General features: G+C 47.2%; 1 protein-coding gene across 2 annotated transcripts in view; it reads right to left on the bottom strand.

Annotated features, from left to right (window-relative positions):
* Positions 1-17,293, bottom strand: part of Kremen1 (kringle containing transmembrane protein 1) — a 65,372-nt gene extending 48,079 nt beyond the window's left edge. For both annotated transcript variants that reach the window (XM_021210894.2, XM_029545414.1), the window contains exons 1-2: positions 17,117-17,293; positions 652-814 (exon numbers count right to left, since the gene is read on the bottom strand). In XM_021210894.2, the coding sequence (XP_021066553.1) occupies positions 652-814; positions 17,117-17,207 (254 nt within the window). In that variant the 5' untranslated portion in view covers positions 17,208-17,293. The remainder of the gene's footprint in view (positions 1-651; positions 815-17,116) is intronic.
* Between the last annotated feature and the right edge of the window lie 5,554 nt (positions 17,294-22,847).

The raw sequence follows: 22,847 nt of genomic DNA, 5'->3' as shown, positions 1-22,847 counted from the left end.
TCTGTGGAGCCAAACAGTGGCCACGTCTGTAGTCCAGCTGCTTGATATGCTTGGGAGTAAAGTTACTTGAATCCAGGAGTTCTGGTACAGCCTAAGGAACATGGGTCCCAGATGGTCTGAATACCAGTACCAGCAGTTTTGATGCCCATGAAATGCCCACTGGTGTGAGGACCACCTGAGAAAATACTCCCAAAGAGACAAGAGAGTGACCAGACAAGGCACTGCTATGAATGCCAGTAGAAAAGCCAACTAAGGTGGAGAAAAAGGAGAGGAAGAGAGAGAAAAAGAAACGAATTCTTTTTTATTTATTTTTATTTCTTGTGCGTGCTTCACTGTATGTTTATCTGTGCTCCGTGTGCAGTGCCTGGAGAGGCCAGAAGAAGGTGTCTGATCTCCCAGAACTGGAGTTACAGATGGTTCTGAGCTCCCATGTGGGTGCTGGGAATTGAACCTGGGTCCTCTGGAAGAGTGCTAGTTGCTCTGAACTGTAGAGCCATCTCTCTGGCTCGGATTAGTTCATCTTAAAAACAATGATATGATTCTCTGAGTTGGCCAACAGGAGGTAAAAAAGCATTCCAGTTGTGAGAAGGGCTGGAAGGAGCTGGAAGAGGAGATGAGAGATCATCTTGAAGTGCTATGGTCCCATCTTACCTGCAATAATTGTGCTCGCCCAGTCCTCCTTCCCCGTTGGGGTACTTCAGCGTGTTGTACGGATGCTGGAAAGTCTCGTTCCAGAACAGACATGGCTTCCCACCTTGCAGTGCTGTCCAGCTCTGTGTTCCCCTGTAATCTGCACCGTTGGCTGTGAAGCACTCTGGACAGGGGAAAACAGCATACTCACTTTCTGGCAACATTTATAGTTTCCTCCCTCTCTGGTGAATGTTTTATTTGTTTTGTTTGGATCAAGCTAGAAATGGATCATGTTTTGCTAGATCCTGGGCGGCCTGCTGGGCTGACTGAATCTGCAAAGAGGTACCCTGTAACACTGGCACTGTTGGCACCAGCTTGATGGAGCACTGGGACATTTCCCCTTGAAGTGTGCAGGTTCCAGTGAAGAGATAACCATGGAGCTGAAGTGTGCTGCAGTCCACGAAGTGAACCAGGAAACCTCCAAATCTAGACTAGTTGCTAATAGCCGTGCACGTGGACTCTGGGGCCCTCCGAGGGGGCCACCGCGCTCGCCAGCGTCTCCCTGTGGTAACTAGAACCAGGGCAGCAGCTGTAACTGAGTGCTCCCCTACAGTCTGAAAGGCTGCAGGGCCACTTGGATTTAATAAGCATCGGACACAGCAATGCTTTGGAATCCCAATCACACAAATCAGGGATGACTCACATTCCCTGGTAATGAGGAACAGTCCTCCCTGCGCAGTCTGAGGTGCAAGAAAACAGGGGCAACGAAGGATGGGGATGGCACCTTCTCTCACCTCCTCCTGAAGTACTTTCCTAGAAAATGTGTCGAAATGGTCTCAGGTCCCCTTGTATGAAATGACAATCCTTGCAGGTGCAATCATGCACTTCTAAAGCCCACTTCTCAGACTGGGGCTGGGGCCGAGGCTGACAGCTCTCCACATATTGTATGCATTAAACTCAGAGGTTCATGGGAAAGGCGGAGTACAAAGAGCGATTTTTTAAAATTAGCTTAGTTAAAACTGACAGATAGAAGCACTTCAAACACTTCTCTAAGATGTATCCCTGGGACCCTGACAGTCTGGGGAGTCACACCAACATTCTCAGCTCTCCCCCGTTCCTCCTCCTAGCTCACAGTGACCTATAACTTCCGGTAATAAGGACATGGTGCAGTCTCCCGCTGAAAAGTGCATGTGCCTGACTGCTTAGAGAAACCGTCCACAGAGCAGCTCTCTTCCAGCCACGCCTTCCTCCTACCAGCTGCTCTTTGTTTTGTCTGGAATGGCACTGTTTAGGGACAGCTCAACTAATCTAGACTTCTAGGAGACAGAAAACCATAGCAACTTACCATGCCTGGGGCAATATTAAGTTAGTAAGTGTGAGTCCTCAATTACCAAGAGGATTGCCTACTAGGGTCTACGTTACCAAAAAGCTCAAAGATAACAGGACACAGCGAGTCAGCATAGATCGGCAGACACAAACTAAAGGCTCAGTGTTGGCTCATCGCTTGGATTGCTGCTGACGGGCTCTGTGGCCTTGGACAAGTCAACATCATTCACATCAGTTTACAGTGTTCACGTGTATGCCACACTGATGTAGCACACTGTGCTTTACCCAGGAGGCCGCCAGAGCACTCGCCCACATCCCACGGCCTCCGGGGGAAGCATCCTTCCTCTCCTTCACCCCTCACCTCTGATTTGGGCCACTGACCACGAGAGAGCAGCTCAGGACTCCCTTTCCTCTTCTGCTCTCCAGCCCCCTCCACACAGAACTCTAAGGTTTGTCCTATGGGTGTCTGAGAGGCCGCCGCTGTGCTGGAAGCCCCACTCTTCCCTTGTTACTCATCGTGGTCAAGCCACACTGGTCTGCTTTTAATCCTGGAAACATACTTTTCCATTTCCTGCCCAAATGTTCTTCCTCTAATATTTCCAGTTGCAAGATAAACATTGCCCCTCAGAATCCCCTTCCCAGCTCTGCCCACCCCTGCCTCCTTCATCTGTCCACAGTGCTCACTATCCCAAGGGATAAACATACACAGCCCGAAATCCAGGATGCGCACACTGCACACAGGGTGAGCCAACTGCACACACACACTTGCATCTTCCTAGACATCACCCCCTGAACGGTATTTGCTGACAGCTATTCACACATTGTAATGGCTTGGGTGTTCTAAATGATCTAAGGATGACTAGAGGCGTATGAAGAATGTTCAATGACACACAAACAAGTATCTGCACCGTGGGTCCTCAGAGGTTAGCGCAAAGGCTGCACGGATACCAAGGACAGCTATATTTGAGGGGATGGGGTAGGGGAAGATAATGTCTGTGGCCCTATTCCAACCTAAGTAATTCTGAGATTGATCAGTTCTGGAGTTAGAGGAGTGGATGATTCTATGAATATCACACCGACCTCTGTCAACTGCTACAATTTTAATTGCTATGTTAACATATTTTTGCCCTATCTAATCTTATACACCAAACATTACATTGCAGAGCTGGGTATGATGGTGTACACTTTTAACCCCAGTACTTCTCAGGCAGTGGCAGATAGAAGAGTTTGAAGCTAGCCGTCAAAGTTGAACTTCTGAGAGTTTGAAACAGGTTTACATAGAGCATTCCAGGTTAGTCAGAGCTCTATAGTGAAAACCTGTCTCAAAACAAAAACAAACAAAAACCACATTATGTTGCCTACTTTAAATATAGACAATAAAAACAATAGATCTTAAAAAAGAGGGGGCACTGGAGAGATGGCTACACTGTTAAGGTTATTTGTGATGGGCAGTGGTGTCACACGCCTTTAATCCCAGCACTTGGGAGGCAGAGGCAGGCAGATTTCTGAGTTCGAGGTCAGCCTGGTCTACAGAGTGAGTTCCAGGACAGCCAGGGCTATACAGAGAAACCCTGTCTTCAAGAAGCAAAAAAAAAGAGGACCTGAGATTGGCTTCTAGCATCCAAATTGGGCAGCTCACAACTGCCTGTAATTCCTGCACCAGAAGACCCAATGGCCTTTCTGGCCTCTGCAGCACACACTTGGCATATACTTACGCACAAACACATACAAATAAATAAAAAGAAAAACAAATCTAAAAACAAAACCCCCAAACCCAACAAGAAGATCAACTAAACCAAACCAAACCAAACCAAATCACCACAACAGAAACAAGTGGCTCATGGCATGGTGGCACTCACCTGGGATCGCAGCACTTGGGAGATGGAGGCAGGGGAGTCAGACAGAACAATGACCCTCCTTGGGTCTAGGTCATTCTTGGCTACAAAGTCAGTCAAAGTCTGGCCTGGGTTGTGTGAGACCCTGTCTCAAACAAGCCAACAAAAAAGGCCAATGACTCACAAGCCATCAAAACAGGCTTCTCAGCCAATGGCCTCAGCAATACACAGTAACCTATGGGTCAAGTTCCCAAAAATTTGGATGATTTTATTTGTAACTCAAACAGATGTGCCACTACTCAGTATTAAAAACAATGAATTTATGAAATTCTTAGGCAAATGGATGGATCTGGAGGATATAATCTTGAGTGAGGTAACCCAATCACAAAAGAACACACATGATACGCACTCACTGATAAGTGGATATTAGCCCAGAAGCTCAGAATCTTTCTTAGAAGGAGAGACAAAATACCTATGGAAGGAGTTACAGTGACAAAGTTCAGAGCAGAGACTGAAGGAACGACCATCCAGAGACTGCTCCATTTGGGGATCCACTTCATAAACAACCACCAAAGCCAGACACTAGGCAGATGCCAACAAGAGCTTGCTAATAGGAGCCTGATATAGCTGTCTCCTGAGGGCCTTTGCCAGTGCCTGGCAAATACAGAAGTGGATGCTCACAATCATCCATTGGACGGAGCACAAGGTTCCCAATGATGGAGCTAGAGAAAGTACCCAAGGAGCTGAAGGGGTCTGAAGTCCCATAGGAGGAACATCAATATGAACTAATCAGTACCCCCAGAGCTACTTGGAACTAAACCACCAATTAAAGAAAACACACGGTGGAACTTGTGGCTCTAGCTGCATATGTAGCAGAGGATGGCCTAGTCGGTCATCAATGGGAGGAGAGGCCCTAGGTCCTGTGAAGGTTCTATGCCCCAGTATAGGGGAATGCCAGGACTGGGAATGGGAGTAGGTGGGTTGAGGAGTGGGGGTGGGGGGATAGGGGATTTTCAGAGGGGAAACTAGGAAAAGGGATAACACTTGAAAATAAAGAAAATATCTAATAAAGAATATTAAAAAAAAGAAAAAGAAAAAAAGGATGTGCCACAGATGGGACTGAAATGTCATTTCACAGCAGAAATGAGACCGTGAAGCCTTTCTGGCTCAGTTTGTTCTTCTCTGATCTACTCTTTTTAAAGCTTTTTGAGACATGATCTCGTATAGCTCAGGCTTGCCTAGAACTAATTATGCAGCTGAGACTGGGCTCAAACTCCTGACCCTCCGAAGCACTAAACCCTACCTCTTAAGCACTAAAACTGCAATGTGGTAGTCCACTTAGGTGGGTTTCTTGGATCCACTCTAAATAAGCATATTAGATTTTAAAGATTTTCTTTTTCTTTTTTTCTTTTTTCTATTTTTAACCAAGCTCACCCAAGTGGTGAGGAAAAGACAAGAAACACAAAGAGAGCTGTGGACTTGTCTTCATCAGGGTGTGGACGAGGTAAGGAGGACCCTGCCTCCCTTCCTACTGCTATGAAAGTCCATAAGCTTTGTCTAGATAAACAAGGGGAAGCTCAAACAACAAAGGAAATCACGTGGTGCCTTGTGTGTTCACATTTCAGTAAAACCCTGATGTCTACACCACCATTCATGAATTAATTCAACATTTATTCAGCCCTTACCACTGCCGGGAGCTGTGGCAAATGGACAGTGGATTCTTGTTATTTCCACGTCAATGGGGGGGGGGCATAGGCTCCTAACAGACAGTGAGTGGTCAGTGCTACAAACAGAGGGGCCAGATGGGGCTGCTCCTCCCTGATGGGCAGGTGAGTACGCAGGGATGGGGTTTGGCACAGAAGGTTCTGACACCCTTACCTTCAACTCGAAACAGCGATACTCCCAAGATTTAAGAAAACAGAACTAAGATTCAAAAGCCTGGGTGACTTGAATAGAAAAAGACTTGGGGCTTAAATTCTCTTCCAGGCTTAAAATCCTGCAATTCTTCATGCCTCTCAACCGCAGGTAAGAAGTCTAAGGTCACACAGACAAGCATGGCACTTGCCTCTGCTAGGTCCTTTCCATGTGCCACTTAGGCCTTCCTACTGCTTAAAGGAAACCACATCTTTAACATAAATTATGCAATGGGGAAACAAATAAACGGACAAGAAGTGAGGGCAATAGACATGCTTAAAATGCCAGCACTCAGAAGCAGAGGCAGGAGGATTGCTGTGAATTTGGGGCCATCTTAGGCTATATTCTGAGTTCCAGGTTCAGCACAGCCTTTAACCCCAGGACTCCTGAGGCAGAGGCAGGAGGATCTCTGAGTTCGAGGACAGCCAGGGCTACACAGAGAAACCTTGTCTTAAAAAAAGCCTGAGACTGGCAAAATGGCTCAGCTGGTAAAGGTGATTGAAGCCAATACTTACAACTTAAGTTTACACACACACACACAAAACTACTAAAATGCAATTGTATTTTTTCCTAAACTGTTGCCGGAATAGCAGCACACTCTCACAATCGCGCACACTACGAGGCAGAGGTGGGAGGCTCTGTGGAGATTCTCCGATAGTTGGGGCTACTATCCTAACTGTAAACAAACAAATGAAAAATAAAGCCTTTTGAAACTGGAGTTGTCAAAGTAGAGAAGGGAGGTGGGGTGGCACTCTACCACATCTGGCTCTCATCTGGAGCACACTTCCCTCCCACCCGGGCAGGGCCCCCTGGGAAACACGCTATGGGTGTTGCTGTGAACACATGTTTTTGCCAGGAGCAGCCACCATGAATATGCAGCAGTGTATGAAAGATTTCTACTTAGCATTTAGGCAGTGCTTCTCAACTGTCCTAATGCTGTGACCTTTTAATACAGTTCCTTATGTTGTGGTGACCCCAGCCATAAAATTCTCCCATTGCTACTTCATAACTGTAATTTTGCTACTTGTTATGAATCCTAACATAAATATCTGATGTGCAGGATATCTGAAATGTGACTCCCAAAAGGGTCAGGCTGAGAATCACGTATTCAGGGTACTGAAAATCAAAAGCTGTCTTCCTGATACACAAGACAGCTGGGGCTTTGCTTGTGATTTTCCTTGCCATGTGCTGAGGATGGGGCCCCTGAGCTTCACACAGGCTGAGCACTCACTGTCAGTCAGCTACATCCTCAGCCCAGACTTTTTCTGCACTAACTTAGCAGCACTGAAGTTCCTAACATACACAGAGATTAAACAAGCCTTACTTTAAGAAGGACAGTAAGGGGGCTGGTGAGATGGCTCAGTGGGTAAGAGCACCTGACTGTTCCTCCAAAGGTGCAGAGTTCAAATCCCAGCAACCACATGGTGGCTCACAACCATCCGTAACAAGATCTGACTCCCTCTTCTGGAGTGTCTGAAGACAGCCACAGTGTACTTACAGAAGGTGAGCGGCCACAGGGCTGGACCAAGACAGACAGTGGTATGCTCCGGTCAGTCGGAAGCGTAAACAGGTCACAGGCTCCAGTGCATGGACACTGGACCAATCTGAGGCCAGTGAGCTTCTTAAGCATTTTACCTTTTGTTTTGCTTTTGGGGACCCAGCTCAGTTTATCCCACTGTTGTGATGCACTGTCCCCCAAGTATGCTATGACTGCTGTGACCTTAGTCAGAGCAGCTGTGACTACCTGCAAGAGACCCTCACACGGTCGGGCCTGTTGACATCCTTCGCAGAAGAACTGCACATAATTCCAACCTGGCTAGACTTGCTCTGGGAGAAATGCAGGAGTATATAGGAGGTGGAAGGTTAACTGTACAGCTTTGAGAGGGGATATGGCTGGAATGGACTGTTCTGTAGCTCAGGTCTTTTGAGGTCATCATACTCCAGTATATCTGCCCAATAAACTCACTCATTCTCCAAGCTGGGTTTGACAAAGCTGTTCCTGGTGCCCTACCTGGGAAAACAGGCATTGTTCATGTTTCCCAAGGAAAAGCTAAAGCAACATGTATATGTTAGGCAAGCAGGCCCACACATGGAATTCTGGAAGATGAGTCGTGTGGTTAAGGCTAGTGTAGGCTACAGACCTTGACTCAAAAATAACTTGGTGAAGTGGTGTTCATCTGTAATCTCAACACTTGGAAGACAGGATCAGGAGTTCAGGGTCTTCCTCAGCTACACAGCGAGTAGAAGACTCGCCATACGTGAGCCCCCTATCTCAAAGCTCCGCACACAAACTACAAACAAAGCGCAGCCATCCTTACCCTGCACGCCAGCCCTGAGCTTCGTCCCTGCCTCCAGCCACGCCTGGCCTTTTATTTCTCCTGTTAGGGACCAGCTCAAGCCCTGCACTGTAAAGCACACATTCCACCGGTGGAGAGTCTCAGACAGCCTAACTGAATCCCCAGGAAGGCAGAGCTCAGAAAAGGACGTTTTTGTTTAGATCTGTAAAATGAGGGAAGACCATCCATGTATAGCTGGGGGTGGGGGGTGGGGGTAGACAATCAAGTACCCCCGGGTTTTGTTTTGTTTTGGGTTTGGTTTTTTTTTTTTGTTTTTGCCTGTGGATCAGCCTTCTGACTGCCTAGTAACACCTCTGAGAAGTTCCAGGAAGTCCTGTGTCAATCAAATACTTGCTAATTTAAAAAACCCTGCCAGACCAGGCCTGTGGACTGCAAACCCTAAGTTAGCCTCTGAGACAGTGACACATTGTCTCAGCAGACATCCAAGGCTGAGCATGCAGCCCGGTGAGAAAGTGCTTGTCTAGCATAAAGGAACATAAACTAGGAAATACCTCCCGCATTTACTAATAAACCAGGCATGGTGACGCATACCTACAACCCCAACATTCAGAAAGCAGAGGCAGGAGCATTATATAGTTCAAGACAAGCTTAGGCTACATAAGAGATCCTGTAGGAACAAATTAACAAACAGAAAAATGAAATTGATAAGGTCAAGCCTGTGCCCTTTTGCTTTTTAAGACAGTCCCATACAGTCTACTTTATGACCTCACTACACAGACAAGGAAGATCTGGAACATCTAATCTTCCTGCTTCTACCTCAAAAGTGATGGGATTCCAGGTGTGTGCTGCCGAGGCAATTTTACTTGGTGCTGGGAGTAAATCTGACTTTGTGTGTGTTCGGCCAACACTTTGCCAAGTGAGCCAGTTTTACATTCTGGGTTTGCTTTAAGCGGAAAACACCTGGTTCATGTCTATATCTTGCCCCATGATCACGTGAGCAATCCTATGGCTTTTTTTTTTTTCTTTGCAGTCCTGGATCAGGACTTCACTGGTGTTAGGCAAGCAATCTAGCCCATTGAGTTACATCCCTAACCCCTAGCAATCCTATTTTGTACTGTCCCAAGCTCTCAATCAGACTACAAAGAGATTAAATAAACTAATAAAACCCAGCTTTCAGAAAAGTTTTATCAACACTGCCTGTGACCTACTTTTAAAGTCAGATGACCAGAAAGTAAGTTCTCCAATAACGGAGTCCTGGAGGGTGTGGTCCTTGGTCCCTGGAAGCCAGACTCTGGGCTTTTCGGCTGCTGTTAGCTGATATAGGATGGCCAAATAATACCAGAGTTCCTGAGGAGGGAACTAAGTGCCAGGTGGACAAGTCTCGCTGGAGCACATCATCAAAGTAAACTCTACAGCAACAGTTACTAAGATACCTGCATGCAGCAGACATTTGATAAGCACTTGTTAATTGATCCCAATATGAAAGTCCAACTCAAGAGCCATGCTTCAGAAATGCTGGCCAGGGAGAGAATTAGAGCTAAAGGAAGGACTCAGCCTAGCATCGATCTAGACCAGGCAGGAGTATTAGAAGAGCTGGAAGTCCCACCTAGCAGTCCCTACCCCAGGTATGAGGACTGGCAGTGCCATCATCCACAGACATGCAGGGCAGCAACACTGAGGATAGAGTGTAGCCTAGAGAGTGCTCTGACTGTCTATGGTTGAAAGGCTCAAGTAGCATTTCCTGGATCTTGGAGGATGGGCCCAGGCTCATCAGAGGAAAGAACAGGGTGCTCAGTCACGTCTGCATCTCGGATAAATACTACGTAGGAACTGAGGGTGTCGTTCACTGGGAGAGCACCTGTCTTGCCTATGTCAGGGCCTCTACCTTCAGGATTAAGGAACACACACACACACACACACACACACAAACACACATAATTTTTTCCCTACTCTTAATCCAACTACCAAACAGTTTCTTAGAAATATTCCCAAACATTGAATGAAGCACACCAAAACTAAAAATTTGTTTTGTATTGACCTGGTCTCAAATTCAGTTAGGCATCCTATACTGACAATCCTGAGAGGAAGTAGAAAGCCAGGAAACCCTCACTCCATGCAGGTTTACAGAATGCTATGCACTGAAATGCATAAGGGACTTAGATGAAGACAATAAAAAACGTTCTATTTTTCTGGCTAGAGCCTCATGCAACCCAGGCCATATAACGGATGGAGGCTGGCCTTAAATGTCCAATTCGATGCTTCTACACCCAGGGTGCTGGGATTATAGATATGTGTTACCACACCAAACTTGTACTTCTTTTTGGTTGGTTTGTTTTTGTTGTTTGAGACAGGGTTTCTCTGTGTAGCCCTGGCTGTCCTGGAACTCACTCTGTAGACCAGGCTGGCTTCAAATTCACAGTGGTCCACCTGCCTCTGCCTCCTGAGTGCTGGGATTAAAGGTGTATTCCACCATGCCTAGTGCGATCTCTCTCTCTCTCTCTCTCTCTCTCTCTCTCTCTCTCTCTCTCTCTCTCTCTTTCTCTCTCTCTCTGACAAGGTTTTGTTATATTCCTAGTCTTGCCTCAGTTTTTCTGAGTATTAGGTATGTGTTGTCATTCCCAGCAAGAATCTACTTCTTGGTCGGATGTGGTGGCGCACGCCTTTAGTTCCAATACTCAGGAGGCAGAGGCAGACAAATCTCTGAGTTGGAGGGCAGATAGTTGCTATACATTATGCTCAGAACAGGTAAAACTCATGTTGCTCTGCATTGCCTACTCAGAGGCTACAGTGAGAAGACACTATAAAGACACAATTAGGACAGGGGTTCCCCTCAGCACTATCTTTACAGATGGGTAATTCTTTAGTGTAGTAGGGGACTTCTCCTAAACATCCTAGAATGTTTAATAGCACCTTGGGTTTCTACCTGCTAGATAGTAATAGCATCCCCATGTGACAATTAAAAACAAAAACCCTTCAAGCATTGCAGACTACTACCAGGGAGCAAGACTGTCTGCTGAAATCACCGAGTTAGAAGAAATGGCCAACCAAAGAGACAGTGTGACATCCACTAACCGGTGGACATAGAACAAAGACACTTCTCAAGGGAGATATTCTCAGCTCTACTGGGGCTCTCCAAAACCATAACAGGGAGGAAAAAGCCTAGTCACTTCAGCTAAGACAATTAGGAAGCCTTGAGCTGCCAGAAGTGCTTAGGAAGAGTCTTGGGTGAGCCAAGCCAATGACGTCCTACATACATCACGGCAGGCAGGACGGGGCACCCGGCCTTTGAAGAGGCTCTTTTTAAGTTAACCTCCCCTCCAACTGAACTTTTTCCAAATCTCTTCCTGCCATTTGGAAGTTGAGTGATTCTCAGCTGCAAAGGCCTGCGTACGCGAGGTGCAGATGGCAGCAGTTAGGGCCCTCACCAGATGCTGCAGTCTCTAATTTGATTGAAAGGATATAATTAGACAACAGAAACACTTTAATGAAAGAGCAAAACATGGAGGGAGGGGAGGATTGAAGGCCCTTAACTGATGCCAAAACACCCACCAGTAATAGAGGCTTTGAGTCTGGGGCACGGCGAGGGGAAGCCCCTGAAAAAGACAGTCTTTGCTCTGTTTATCCCCCATAGATGGAGAAGTGGGGATTTTATTATTGTAGATTTCCACTGTATTTTATGTGGGAACAAACTGATTAGAACCAGAAGAGTCTTCGGAAGAACATCAAAGAAAAATAAATATGACTTCTGTGGTCATTATTAAAAATATTTTTACCAGCCCAGTAATTTTCTTTGAAGATGAATTTTTATAGATTGAACAGCAGCAAGTAATTTACATACTATGATGGGATTGGCTAGCAATCCCTACTATTCTAGAAGAGAGCTGCTTGGCTGCCATGTTGTCACTTGATTTAGGGATACTAGGAAAGCTACAAACACCATAATGTATCCACTTTGAGGATAAAAAGAAACCACTAGCAGGACCCTCATCCAGGCTGCCGGCTACCTCCATTATGAATCATCCTTAAAAGTTGCCTGAGCTGTCTCTGCTCTTTCCTGGCTCTCAAACTGAGTGTGCAGATACTGTTCTGGTTCTAACCAAGAATCTAACCAAACTGAAAGAAATCCAGTCCTCAAAGTCTGCAGTTGCTAATGTGGTGCGACACTCGGGTTCTGGAGTTGGCCACAGCCTCCTCAGCCCACTAGGAATAGGGCCTCGCCCTTGTGGTAAATTGAACAATAAAAGTTTAATGCTCTGGTTATGTGCCAGGGATTAAACTGTGGCAGGAGAAGCTGGAAGCTGGCCCTAGCAGGGGAGAAGCCCCCAGGGGGCCCTACTGCAGAAGTAAGAGGGACAGTGGCAGCTCTGCCTGTAACATGGCCTAAAGTGTTGTTTGGGAAGGAACTGCCTAGCCCCAACTTCATTCCTCCTCAAGCCGGTGCAAGGGCAGCCTAAGGAGGCGCTTCCCGAGGAAGAGGGCAGAACAGAGAAAGGGTTCTTTAGAGGAAAAGGCAAACTTCTACAGAATGACATTCCTACAATGGCCCCTCTCCTCTCCCTGTTCTGGCTGACCGTCCTAAGAGCCTCAGGTCTGGGGGAAAGAAATGATATCTTGGAAGGAAGACTGAAGACAAGAAAGGGCAAAAACCTGTTGGATCCCAGTGCCCACTCCGCCCAAAGGGACACTTTTGGGTTCTAGAGCAAGGGTCAAGGTCAAGCAGAACATGGAAGGAATTTCAGTCGTCTTACCCACGCAGAGGCTGCACACTCAGCTAGTCAGATGCTAAAGGACGATGGAGGCTGGAGGAAGAGTTCTCCCCTCCAAACCTGGGTGGGGGGTGTACTGAGGGACACTCCTCAGCCCTGCTGCTAAGTTTATCCTGATATGTGTCCTCACTCAGGACAGAAAACCTCAGACAAAAGCTCCTGACCCCAACTTCCGGCCTCTGCCAAGCATTTCCGATTAACTGTCCAGCAGTGCAAACACAATGGCTTGTTATAGTCCAATGTTTCACTTTGTTTTGTTGTTTGGTTTTTTTTTCAAAAATGCTTTAATTAAAAAAAGAAAAGAAAAATCCACCATGCTCAGCACATTGCTGTTTCATAGACATTTAACAGGACAGCCTACGAATGGAAGAAAAAACTAATGACTTAGTAAAAACTAATAGTGACAGAAATTCTCCTAGGTGGTTGTCCTCCCAGTTCTCAGGGCTGGTGCCACCTGCTGCCTGGGCTTTCCTCTGCAAAACAGAAGATCTCTCAACAGCTTGTTTCAAGTACGATCTGCAGGCTGAGCGAGCAAGCTGTGGGGCAGCTCCAAGGTGAGAACTATTTCCTTTAGTGCAGGGAACGGCGCTGAATCTCTAGTAATGAACCAAATGCATGTATACTAGCTTTTCCTGGTAGCTGTATCTTTTTAGAAATCATGGTGAAGTACATCATTTACACACTTTCTCCTTGCCTATCGGGTCTTGTTACACTGCATGGGCAGGCTGCTGGCCTCAAACTAGTCTCTCATCTCAGCTTTCCACATAGCTGGAGCACAACTGTATCATCACTGTGCCTGACTCCCATATATATCTAAACGTTAATTCACAGGAAATGGTAAAAAAAAAAAAAAAAAAAAAAAAAAAAAAGTCTGTTCATTCAGTAAAATCAACCTACTTTGTTGCTTTTTCCAGATCAGTAACCACTTAAAAGAAAAGTCAGTTCACTTGACCTAGAGCAAGGTTCCCGCAGCCTGTGAGCCAATCATGACCCAGAAACAAATTCAGACTGGGTTTTTGATTATAAAAAATTTAAAAGGACAAGATACTGTGACATGTAAAAATGATATAAAGCTTTAAATTTCAATGTCCAAAGAGTTGTATTAAAATACAACAATGAAGCCAGGTATGGTGATATTGCTCCAGCCCTTGGGAGGCAGAGGCAGGCAGATCTCTGTGAATCTGAGGCCAGCCTGGTCTATGTAGTGAACAATAACAGTGGAAGACAGTGAGACTGTGTCTTGGAAAAAAAGCCCAAACCTAAACCGTCAACAAACCAGCAGTGCCTATTCATCTTGTCTATGACTACTCTTGCCTACACAGTCAGAGGTGAGCAACTGCATCTGTTGCGTCTATGGGCCACAAAGCCTAAAGCATTTACTGTTCTGCCTTGGTCTAGAGCCATGCTTCTCGTTTTCAACCTGTGGGTCTCAACCCCTTTGGGGGTCAAATAACCCTTTCATAGGGGTTACTTACGGCCATCAGAAAATGCAAATGTTTACATTATGATTCATAACAGTAGCAAAATTACGGTTGTTAAGGAGCAATGAAATAATTTTATGGGGGGGGGGAGGTTATCACCGCAACATGAGGAACTTTATTGGATTGTGGGAGCATTAGCAAGGTTGAGAACCGCTGGTCTACAGCCTCAGGTAGAGCTCCAGGCTCCAAAATTCTAAACTAGGGGCCAACAAGATGACTCTGATGTCAGAGGTGTTTGTATTAAACTTGAAGATCTTTTAATCTCAGGGACCAACAGGGTAGATAGGGAGAATTGATTACCAAAAATAACCTGATCCCCACATTCACCCCATTAAGCACTCATGGCCATACTACCCCAATAAATAAATCCTTTAAAATTTTAGATTCTAAACTAAAGATGGTATACTGCTTACTACCAAAAATTCCCAATATGAAAACTATGAAGCTGTAGCTTTGTTTTAATCACTTTGCTTTTGGTCCACCTATTCTAAACTTTAAGTGTACAGCTATATTGAGCACACCAACTGAGCCTAAATGCAATACTTTCTTGCTTTGACATTTATAAAGGGAAAGCTGGGTGAGGTTTGTGGACTCCTTTAATCCCAGTGCTCAGGAGTTAGAGGCAGGCGGATCTCTGTGAGTTTGAGGCCAGTCTGGTCTAAAAAAGGTGGGGAAGAGGGGGACTTACTGCATCTTAAACACTTAAATTATTCATCTATAGGGCTAAGAGAATTACTATAGAGAATGCAGGCCTTGTGGGTAACCAAACTCAGTTTTTGTTTTGTTTTTTTTTTTTTTTTTTTTTTTTGGTTTTTCGAGGCAGGGTTTCTCTGTACAGCCCTGGCTGTCCTGGAACTCACTTTGTAGACCAAGCTGGCCTCGAACTCAGAAATCCACCTGCCTCTGCCTCCTGAGTGCTGGGATTAAAGGCGTGCGCCTCCACGCCCGGCCAAACTCAGGTTTTATACCAACACATATTACTGACTAATAGGACAAATTCCAGATGAGACGTCAGGGGAGGATGGTGAGAGGCAAGAAAAGGCTACAACTAACCTCTGTCATCCTTCTTATCAGTTGTGAAAGAAGAGAAAGCATGACAAAAGAACAGAGAGACTGGAGACCATTTGGGGTTGACTACACACTATAATTAGAATAACATTGAAGGGGAATGAGCTAACTGTTTTTATAAAGTCAGCATTCAAAAATGCAAACCACCAGTAATTTAAATATTACAAAGTTGTGCAGAATATAAGTATTGGAATAATTTTTTCCATCCACAAAATTTTAGAGAAAATTACAGTATCACAAAATATGAAATGGTAAGTTTGGCATATTCTCAGCGTACAGCTTTTTTTTTTTTTTAATTGGAAAGGATTTAACAAACTAGTGGCTAGGTTCTTGACAGGATATGATGCTGAAAACCATGTGGTTTGTTTCTGAAACTGCTTCTGGAACCAGAGGGGAAACATCCTAAAGGCACTGATGTTGCAGAATGCTGAGGAACCCGGCCGAGGAGAGTTTGAGTGACTTAGTAAACTGTTTCACAACAGCCATGAATTTGTCCTTTCCCAAGACTCCTAAATAAAAGCATACCAACTTTACCCAAGAGCTGTTGCATCTGACCTAGCGAAGCGTCGGTGCCTAGCAGATGTTCCCTCCCTGCAAGTGTGGGCAGAATAGGCTCACAATGCTTCCCAGAGCTATACTGTGCCCTTCCCAGGAAGGAGAGCCAGTCCACTCCCACCCGTACCTCTCTCTCCACAGAAGACATTAAATCCTGAACACACAGATGACAAAGTGGAAGGAGTTACTAGGATACAGTTATGTTGACACCTCCTGGCTTTCGGGTCATCCCTCCCTCCCCGTTCACATACTACAAACAGTAGAAAAGAGCAAATGATAGAAGTCCCATGGAAGGCAGCAACCACCTAGAAACCAGTTCTACTGAGTCTCGGGTTTGGCTTGTTGGGAACTCCTCATTCTGCCATCCCAAAGCCCAGCTTTGCCCTTTGTCGGCATTCATCCTGTAAGAAATTCAGTCTTCACTGGGTAAACCAGCTGTCTAGTCCTTAGTGAACAGGGAAACGCTATAAAAAGTATTATTAAACCGTTTACTGACTGTACCTGGTGGAACACTCTAAGCAAGTTGCCTACAGTGTCTCATTTAATGTTCACCAACACTGCTGATGGGAGTGAGTTAACCCCCCCCCCCGCTTTTTTTTCCAGATCAAGTAACAGAGATTCAAGCAACTCAAAGTTGCCTCGAAATCACACAGAAAGTAAATCTCAGTCTTTCCCCTAAATCCAAGCTGTCAAGAAAACAAAGCAACTCTGAATTTTCTTTTACCAGCAAAACCCTGCCTTCGCAACATCACAATCCGCAACTTAGGGTGGAGACCCCAGTGGCAGGTTCACCAATGTCCTATGCTCAGCTCTCAACAACCTGCAAAGAAACTGAACTGGGCCAGACAACACCCTCATGCCTGTCCTTCCACTGGGAAAGGATTCCGAGGCAAGGAAGGGCGTGTAGGAACTAAGCTGCCATCCCAGCTTCCATCCTGGCCGAGGGCACCACCTCGGGCGCACGGCGCGGTGGACTCGGCCTGGGAAGCAGGACATGGGACTCAGAGTAGTCTGCACTCCGTACGGGCGACCTTAGCCGTCACGCACCCCCTTCTCTTCCGTAAGTCAGAAACAGAGTCCGGGAAAGTTAGAAGCCGGCACGCGGGGCAGAGTCCTGGTAACGCGGGACAGGCGCGTCCACGCCGCGTGCCGGGACAGAAGCCCGAGCATCGGGTTCTCCGTGGTCCACGCGCGAGAGAGAGGGCGAGAGGGACTTGGGAAGTGGGGGCCGGGGTCTCACTCACCGGGGCCGGGGCGGGGACCGGGCGCGGGCCGGGCGGCCAGAGTGAGCGCAGCGGCGGAGAGCAGCGCGAGGCGGGCGGCGGGCGGCGCCATGGGCCGTCAGTGCGGGACCCCCGGGCGCGGCCCGGGGCAGAGGGGGCAGCACCGGGAGCCGGGGGCGGCCATGGGAGCAGGACGGAGCTCAGCGTCGCCCCGCCCCCGCCGCCCGGCCCGCCCCGGTCCGCCCTCCTCAGCGCCGCCCCGCCCACCTCAGCGCCGCCCCGCCCTCCTCAGCACCACCCCGATTGCCTGCCGCCTGCAAGGCTCCGGAGCCGGGCGGACTACGCATGCGCGTTCTGCCCGCGGCCTGCCACTCACTCGCGGGAGCGGGCCCCCGCCCCACCTGGCTCCGCCCCCACAGCCGGCGAGGTGAGGCCACCCGAGGTGTGCAGTCCGCAGGTGAGGGCGGGACGGGTCCTGCCTCTGAGTCCCCACGCTGAGGTTTGTGGGCGCTGACACGGGCCGGCCGCCCAGTGACCCCTGTTTCACCCTCACCTAGGTCGTGACCCACGCGTGAGTTCCACCACTGCGGTAGTAACCAGAACAAACCTCTTGCTCTTGCTAGGCTCGTGGTAGCGGTTAGCCAAAGCGTGTTCTGGAGTCCTCCAGACCCGATTCGTATCCCACTTGGTTACTGGTAAGATCTGTATAAATTTATACAGGTTTAAAGAAAACGGGGCTCCCTTCTGCTCAGTGGTGTGTCGACACCGTCTGCTCCACAACACGGTTGTACAAAGTGAGATAAAGCACGGAAACCACGCACGCACAGTCGGGGCTCAGTGAAAGTGGAGGACTTTTTCCTTTCTACCAAAGGGACAGCATACTGAGCCTTGTGCAGAATCCTATCATATCCGTGTCAACTAGCACAACTTATTCTTTTAAAAATATTTATTTACAGCGGGGCAGTGGTGGCACACGCCTTTAATCCCAGTACTCGGGAGGCAGAGGTAGATGGGTCTCGGTGTTGGAGGTTAGTCTGATCTACAAAGCGAGTTCCAGAACAGCCAGAGCTATAAAACAGAAACAAAGAAAAAAATATATGTATGTATAAATGCATATATACATACATTCTTTTTATTGTGTGTGTATGTGTGTGGGTGCATGTGTAACATCAGAGGACCACTTGTGATCCTTGCACTATCGGTTCTGGGAATCGAACTCAGGTTCTCAGCATTGGTGGCAATTGTCTTTACCGATGAGCCATCACACCAGTTTTAAATTATTATTATTATTATTTTGAGTCTTGGAACTATGTAGATTAGGTTGTCCTCGCACTCACAGAGGTCTTCCTGCCTCTGCCTCCCAAGTGCTAAATTAAAGGTGTGTGTCCCCACTCCCAGTTACATTATTTTTAATTAGTATAAAATGGTTGATACAATATATGTGTATTTGCATATATATAATATATGCATATATATATATATATATATATATATATATATATATATATACCATCAATGTATTTTGCTCAACCATCAGCAAAATAGGAACCATAAAAAACCTCAAGGTTCAAAGATATGGAAGCAACAAAAGTGTCCAACTAGATGGGGCAAGCGCTGTGTCTCTTCATTAGGGGAAACTTGGGGTTCTGGTGGCTTAAATTCTCGGTCTCCGCGAGGCAGCCCCCCACCCCCCAGCATCTCGAGCCTCCTTACTCCTCCTCACACCCCCAGGCAGTGGGGATTTTCCGATTGCTCTTGCTTAAAACGCCACGGTGACGCCCGGCGGGACAGGTCCAGGCTGTGCGCTGGGAGCTTTCAAGTCCTTGGTCCGGGGCTGGCAAGTACAGGCCTGCACCAGGTTTGGCGGCGGCGGGAACATCTGCCATCCTGTTCCTACTCGCTGTGCCTGGAGCAGGGCTGGGCGATCCTGGCCCCGTGGGATACCCTGACCTGCCTGGGGTACACCCACCCCTGCGCCCCTTGCCCTCTCACTGGGCCGGCATTCTCCCCAGCCTTCCCACACTCAGGAGGCAGCTCCCAGAGCTGGGCCCCAAGGGCGTAGCTACCTCCCATGAGGCGCCTGCCTTTCTGTCCCTCTCCACCCACACGACCCAGAGCTGTGGCAAGAAGAATCTTGTTCAATCGTTTGCTTTCCCTGTCGTTCCTGAATTCAAGAACCCTGGGTGTTTCTGAGTGGACGCCCCCACCGCCCAGTGGACACACCCTTCACTTACTAGTGACAACTCAGCCTCCAGGTTCCACACGTGGGACTGTTGAATAATTTTTTTTATCTTTTCTTTTTTCTTCCTTTTAAACTGAGGGCCTAACATGCATGACCCATGAACATCGGGCATTACGGAGCAGAGAGCTTCGGCCCACAGCTGCAACAAAGAAAGAGCAATAGATTATGGTTAAGTCTGTGGTAACAATAAAGGAGCAGCCCCAGGTGCCTGTGATATGGGGAGATGCTGCCAAAGGCAGCACTCCACAAGGCTGCTTCACTGAAGTTATTAAGGGCCATAGGACTTTTTGGTGATGTGCCTGCTTTTAAGTCACTGCCGCTCCTGTAGTGAAACGGGATAAATTCATTGGTTACAAAGCTGGGCTCAGGAGGAGCCTCCCTAGTCTGCTGTTGGAGCTAAATTTAGGGTGAATGGGTGTTTGTTCATGCCTCCTCAGGCAAAGCAACCCAACACCAGCCTGTTTGCTCCTCCAGCAAGGCCTGCGACCTGTACACCCTACACTCTTGACTCTCCCCCTCAAAAGCAGCATTACCTTCAAAGACAATCAAAACTAACGGCTAACATTGGTGCAGACACTAGGTAGGGTGAGCCTTGCCCCACTCCACGAATAGTCAGACATGGGATGGGGATATTGCTCAGGAGAGTGTTTACTTAGCATGCACAAAGACCGGCTCCCAACTCCAAAGAAACAAGGTGGGTGGGGTGCCTGTCATCTCAGGATTGGGAGGTAGAGGCAGGAGAATCAAGAGAGTTCAAGGTCACGCTCAACTACACAAGTGCAAAGCCAGCCTAGATGGACTTCGTGGCACTGTCTCAAAACAAAGACAGATAGGGACTTGGGAAGCACTGTGGACAGAGCCATCAACAGGACATGCCCAGACGTGTGTGTGTGTGTGTGTGTGTGTGTGTGTGTGTCTGTGTGTCTGTGTGTGTCTGAGGGTATTTCAGTCACCCAGGATACTACATAGACACCAATAAGATGTTCTCACTGTGCATGTGTGGCCAGCACTCTAGTGAGTCCCATCTCCAGCCCTAGCACTAAAGAGTCGTTGAAGGCAGGCAGGTTCATGTCTGTTACACTTGGGGCTGGGAATGTGGAACACTGGGAGAGAGACTTGCCTAGGGTGAGTGAGTCCTTGGGTTCCATCCAAAACATGGCAACAATCAGTCAGGATGCTGGAGAGAAGCAGAACACAACCCCCTGCAGTTTAAATATCCTACAGTTTAATAGACTTTTTGTTTTGTTTTGTTTTCCAAGACAGGATTTCTCTGTGTATCCCTGGCGGTCCTGGAACTTGCTCTGGCCTCCAACCCAAAGATCTGCTTGCCTCTAAGTCCTGAGTGCTGGTATTAAAGGTGTGTACCACCACACCACCACACCTGGCTACTAGATCCTTTCTATATCTGTTTTGGGTGTCAGAGGAGAAAATAGGAAGGGGGGCGCACTGGAGATCCAAAAAAGAGATTCTTTTGGCCAACTCAGGGCATCCAGGCTTCCTGATAATAGCTTGAGACGACGGTGTCTCCTCCTCCCTTATATAGAAAGTTGCCCCTGCAGATCTGGTATCAGCCTCTACTGTTCATCAGACTCTCCACCCTTAGTGCAATCAGAATAAGCTCTAAAGTTTGTAAGGCTGCATAGGAAATGAAAATACAGGGTCCTAGCAGGACATGGTAGCATATACCTTTAGTCCCAGAACTCAGGAAGCAGGTGAATATCTGTGAGTCTGAGGCCAGCCTGGTCTACAGAGGGAGTTCCAAGACAGCCAGGGCTACACAGAGAAACCCTGTCTCTAAAGACTATCCACCCCCACAACACACACACACAAAGAAAATACAGGGTCCTGTGTTCAGACTCATGAAGAAGTTCAAGCCTGGCCTTATGGCTCACACCTGCACTGGGGAGGCTGAGTCAGGGGGATTGTTGGATGTTTAAGGGCAAAACAAAACAAAATAAAACAACAACAACAACAACAACAACAAAACAGAAGAATTTTAAGATGTTGACAGCAGAGCATTAAATGGTAGCCTGGCTTGTCTAAGCACCCCGATCTTTTTCACTACATATGTGGCACACTCATGAAAGTGACCCTGTGTATAATAACTCAGTCTGTAAGCTCCTACCCATTGGGCTGCCTTGAGAAAGAAGCATTCCTCCGGCCTTCCCCACCCCCACCTTCTCTCTGAAGCTAAAAGCCCAGCACAGGTGATGGAAACATTGTCCTGGAGGCTAAAAATACAGCTGAGTTCGTCTAGGTCATAGCGCTTAAGGGCTCAAGGTCTTTCGCTCAGTTATGTGGTGTTGGGCTCCGGCCCCAGATGCTCATTTTGATGCTTTGCATGCCTGGGGAGTTTCGGAGACTTATTTCATGGAAAGAATTAGGATATTCATGGCAGCACCTTGCCTTCAAGAGGATGCTGATGTTTGAGTCCATTCGCCTGACTGTACTTTGCAGGCAGATTCCTTTTCTCCTCCTGGGGAACCTGCCTAAGTGGTGGAGTTTGGTCAGTCTAGAGTTTAAAGTACTGATTGGAATGAAGTCTGTTCTGAAGGCTCTTACGTTGCAGATAAACACAACACAAAGGTGTCTGATCCCAAACATCTACAGCTTCTGCTCCAAAGGCACGGTGGGGCACACCTTTAGCCCCAGCACTCTGTAGGGAGAGGTTCTCTGTGAGTTTGAAGCCAGCCTGTAACATAGGGAGCTCCATGCTATCATGGGCTACATAATGAGGCACCACCAAAGAATTCCTAGGGACTTTGCAGGACTTCTGATCACAGAGCCTCTCCCCCAAGTCTTCTGAAGGAGGTCCCGAGGACCAGTGTGATGGCTCAGCAGAGAAAGGGACATGCCACCAAGCCTAGTGATTTGAGTTTGATCACTGGGGCTCACATGGCAGAAAGAGAGAACTGATTGTTGCATATTGTCCTCTTACCTCCACATTCAACCCTTCACACCCATGGGTACACACTGAAAGACACACTAGATGAACAATGTAATTTTAAATACACACACACATACATGAAAGAGATTGGAAAAATAGGCCAATCAGTGGACTGCTTGTCTTGCAGCTGAATTGTGTGTTCCATACCCAGCACTGAATAAATTGGGTGTGGTACACATACCTGTAATCTCAGTACTCAGGAGGTAGAACAAGGTAGCGTAAGACCAGCCTAGGCTACAAAGCCCTGTCTCACCCTAATGTCCATCTGTCCGTCCATCTGTCTATCCGCCTGTCTCTGGATCAAGTACATGCCTTCTACCACTGAGCTAGCTATATGTATCCTTTTTCAACATTTCAAACAAACATCAGATCGTTCTCTCATTTTATTCTCTGAACTTAGGCTTGGCTCAGCACTGAGTTGTTAAGAAATTTAAGACAGTCAGGAATTCACTGTTTTGATGGAGTAAGGGAAAAGAAAGAATCTCTGGTCCTGGGTAGGAAGAGTGATCAGTGGGAACATTTGGGTGACAATGAGGCAATGGAGCTATTGAATTTAAAGTCAG

This window comes from Mus pahari, chromosome 13 (assembly GCF_900095145.1).
Source record: "Mus pahari chromosome 13, PAHARI_EIJ_v1.1, whole genome shotgun sequence".
Lineage (NCBI taxonomy): Eukaryota > Metazoa > Chordata > Mammalia > Rodentia > Muridae > Mus > Mus pahari.
The sequence above is the reverse complement of the archived record's forward strand: the minus strand, read 5'-3'. Positions and strand labels throughout refer to the sequence as shown.